This window comes from Juglans regia, chromosome 8 (genome assembly GCF_001411555.2).
Source record: "Juglans regia cultivar Chandler chromosome 8, Walnut 2.0, whole genome shotgun sequence".
NCBI classification, from domain to species: domain Eukaryota; kingdom Viridiplantae; phylum Streptophyta; class Magnoliopsida; order Fagales; family Juglandaceae; genus Juglans; species Juglans regia.
Window position 1 is genome coordinate 26260593 of NC_049908.1, and position 4031 is coordinate 26264623.

At 37.4% G+C, this 4031-nt stretch overlaps 1 protein-coding gene across 1 annotated transcript; it reads left to right on the forward strand.

Moving 5' to 3' along the window:
• Positions 1-1608: 1608 nt before the first annotated feature.
• On the forward strand, positions 1609-3543 carry LOC109003644 (probable mannitol dehydrogenase). Its single transcript, XM_018981879.2, has 5 exons — positions 1609-1826; positions 2056-2169; positions 2308-2821; positions 2922-3075; positions 3179-3543. Exons 1-5 carry the CDS (start codon positions 1729-1731, stop codon positions 3385-3387), a joined length of 1089 nt encoding a protein of 362 aa, XP_018837424.1. The 5' UTR covers positions 1609-1728; the 3' UTR covers positions 3388-3543.
• Positions 3544-4031: the final 488 nt, after the last annotated feature.

Here is a 4031-nt window from a genome sequence, read left to right on the forward strand (position 1 = left end):
TGTGGTGTCAGATATTCTCAAGCTTGTTGTTTGTCCAAGTGTTAATGTTGACAAACAAGTTTGGGTTCATGAGAGGAATGGGGACTTTAGTGTTAAAAGCTGTTACAGGTTTATTAAAGGAAGTTTGGGATCTCAGCTTGCTGAGGCTTCAACAGCAAGTTCTATGCATGTGTTATGGAAGCAACCATGGAGGATGCAAGTACCAAGCAAGATAAAAATATTTGCTTGGTGCGCTTGTAAAGATGGCCTTCCCTCAAAACAAAACTTAGTGAGGAGACATGTACTCATAGATCCTGTTTGCAATTTTTGTAGTTTCATGGGTGAAGATCTCAATCATGCATTGCTTACTTGTGATAGTTTATTGTGTTTGTGGAAAGAGCTATTGCCTGCTTTGCCTTTGGATCACAATTTGAAAATTTGTCATATAGCTTTGCTTTTGTGCCACGGGGTTCTTAAGGAAAATTTATGTCTTTTCTTTACTATAGCTTGGAGTTTTTGGTATAGGCATAATCAAATGGTGCATGATCAGGTGCTTTTGAGTCCAAAAACGGTTGTTGATAATGCTTTGAGTTTAATAAGGAGTTATGTACAAGTTCAATTGAAGTCTAGGGAGCAAGCAAAATGGCACTTTTGCTGGAAACCTCCTTTACCGAGTCTGCTCAAGCTTAATGTTGATGGAGCCATGTTTGGAGAATTGTGCAAATCAGGTATTGGGATTATTTTGCGAGATGATCAAGGTAAGGTGTTGATGGCTACATCCAGGGTTGAGAGAGAAGTTGAGGAACCAGAAGTTGTGGAGTTAAAAGCTATTTTTTGGGGTCTTCAACTGTGGGCAAGTATGGGCATCTCAAGAATTCAAGTGGAATCTGATTGCTTGTTGGTGGTGGAGGCTTTGGAGCAAAATGCTATGGATGTCTCTCTAAGATTGGGGCTGTTATACAGGGAAATTAAGTCTCTTTCTTCATGTTTTGTTAATTGTTCTTTTGTTTATGTTCCTAGAAAGGGAAATAGGACAACTCATACTTCAACTTGGTATGTGAAAAATGTGGAGGATATTGCTATATGCTGGGATTGTATTCCAGACTTTATTTTTCAAGTCATTTGGCTTGACAAATGTATGTAATCTCCTTTTATTAATGGAAGTATTATTTTTTATAATAATAATAAAAATAAAAATCTATATTTAATTAGTCATCACATTCTCTATAATAATAAAATATTATTATTTTTTATTATTTATATCTTTTTAATTACTTTATATTCTTTAATTAGTTTTTTATTTCATTTTCATAATTTTCAATAACCTCCAACAATCTATAATATAATAATTTCATAGGTATATAGATGATAAAATCTATATATAAGAACACTGACGAGACATTCAGGAATTAGCTAATCGAGTACGTCAGCCAAATTAAACCATGCACCGATCTCTGTATCGAAGACAAAAAGATTAGCTAATCGAGTACGTCAGTCAACAAGATTACAAAAGCCATTACCTCACGTATTTCCCCCATTTGCTCACCGAATACGTCATCCCAACCCCAATTCAATACTGCACCACTCCCGCTATATATACATCGAACGCTTGTTTCTGGCCTCCACAATTCACATCCCATACCTATCATACATCTCTCTCTCATTGTTATCTGCTTAAACTCTCACTCTATTGTTACTATTTGTTAGCTGTTTTTATAGTACGTACGTACGTGTCTAGAAAAGACAAAAATGGAGAAAGCACCCGAAGAACAGCACCCGGTGAAGGCCTTTGGATGGGCAGCTAGAGATTCTTCTGGCCTTCTCTCGCCTTTTAAATTCTCCAGAAGGTCCCCTCTCGATCTCTCGCTCCCCACCTTAATTCCATTCTTACTTGATCGGTTTTCCCTTCCTTTCTGTTTTCTTCTCTTAGCATTTAAAGTAAATACATTAATGTTTAATAGTTTCAAATTTTGATCAACTAACAAGGATTGTGATTGTCTCTCATTGGTTGTCGTTATGCATTGTTTTCTCAAGCTTCTGAGTTTTCAATTTGTGCTTTAAATGGTATATCTATAGGGCAACCGGAGACAAGGATGTAAGGTTCAAAGTTCTTTATTGTGGGATATGCCACTCCGACCTTCACAAGATCAAAAACGAGTGGGGTAGTTCCAAATACCCACTTGTTCCTGGGTAAGTTTCCATTTCATTTTAAGCGATTGTGTAGCCTAAAAAAGATCAACAAACACGTACGTCAATTGATCTTTTGGTACACAAAGACGTAACTACTTCAGTCTGCAATAACATTGGACTTTCATATTTCAATTGCAGGCACGAAATTGTTGGGGAAGTGACAGAAGTAGGGAACGAGGTGAAGAAAGTTAAAGTGGGAGACAAAGTGGGAGTGGGATGCGTGGTTGGTGCATGCCACTCTTGCGAGAACTGCAACAATGACCTTGAAATTTACTGTCCCCAAACGATACTGACATATGATCACATATACCATGATGGCACAATTACATACGGAGGCTACTCAGACACTATGGTAGCTAATGAGCGCTACATCATTCGATTCCCTGAAAACTTACCACTCGATGCTAGTGCTCCCCTTCTTTGTGCTGGGATTACACTTTACAGTCCTTTGAAATATTATGGGTTAGCAGAGCCTGGTAAACACATTGGGATTGTTGGCCTAGGTGGACTTGGTCATGTGGGTGTTAAATTTGCCAAGGCTTTCGGAGCAAAAGTGACTGTAATTAGTACCTCCGCCAACAAGAAAGATGAAGCTCTGGGGCATCTTGGTGCTGACTCGTTCTTAAATAGTCGTGACCAAGAACAATTACAGGTGAGTGTTAGCTAACAACATTTTTCTCTACTTCTCCTCTTGATATATAGTCTAATAATATTAATAGAGAGTGATTGTTAAAACTATAAAATTTGTACAGGCTGCCCAGGGCACGTTTGATGGAATACTGGATACAGTATCTGCTGTGCATTCTATTCAGCCCTTAATTGGTCTATTAAAGTCTCATGGAAAGCTTGTTATGTTGGGTGCACCAGAGAAACCGCTTGAGCTACCAGTCTTTCCTCTACTTATGGGTAATTTCCTTTCAAGTCAATTACTAACTTTTCCCTTTGTTATAAGTTGGAATTCCATCTTGTTCGTATATAGCTATCGAGTTAATAAGACCTGTTTTGACAGGAAGAAAAATGGTTGCGGGGAGTGCCACTGGAGGATTGAAGGAAACACAAGAGATGATAGATTTTGCTGCAAAACATAACATCACAGCAGACATTGAGCTTATTCCAATAGACTACCTTAACAAGGCAATGGAGCGTCTTGCTAAGGGTGATGTAAGATACCGATTTGTCATTGACATTGGAAACAGCTTGGCTTCTACCAACCATTGAAGAATACCTTAATCTGCATGTTTTGGTTTCTTTGTATTTGTTCCAAGAGTGTCTTTAAATGCTCACTATTTAGCTGCTTCTATCTCTAGCTGCCAAAACGAGGTTGTCCTTCTTGCGTGATAATTTATCAACGTGGAATAAGAAAGCATTTTCCTATTTCTGTCTTCTTAAATTTCTATTACAGTGTAATAAATCTGGTTGTTCTTACCTGAGATTTAAATAATTATTTTTTAGTTTGTTTCTCTAATATGGCGTTACCTCCTCTGTAATTAGGAATAATAATGCTAAATACTGTCCTATCACGTACAAACTTCATTTAAAATATTGTTGGGTCCGCACATGCATATTCTTTAGAACCTATATATTACAGCCGACCACTTGTCCACTTCTCTCTAATATATTCATTAATGAAGAAAAAAACATTACTGATTTGTGGACCACATGCAAACAGAGGAACAATTCAATATCCAACTTTAAATTTCTACTTAATTTATGAACAAGGCCAAAACATTTATGTCTGGAACCAACAATTGGACCAGAACTGCATGTACATGTGGCCAAGAAGATTACATATCAAACGTTTTGCTTATGGCCCGGACATTCTCATTTTAGGGATTGAAAAGGAAAACATGAGCGTAAACAAA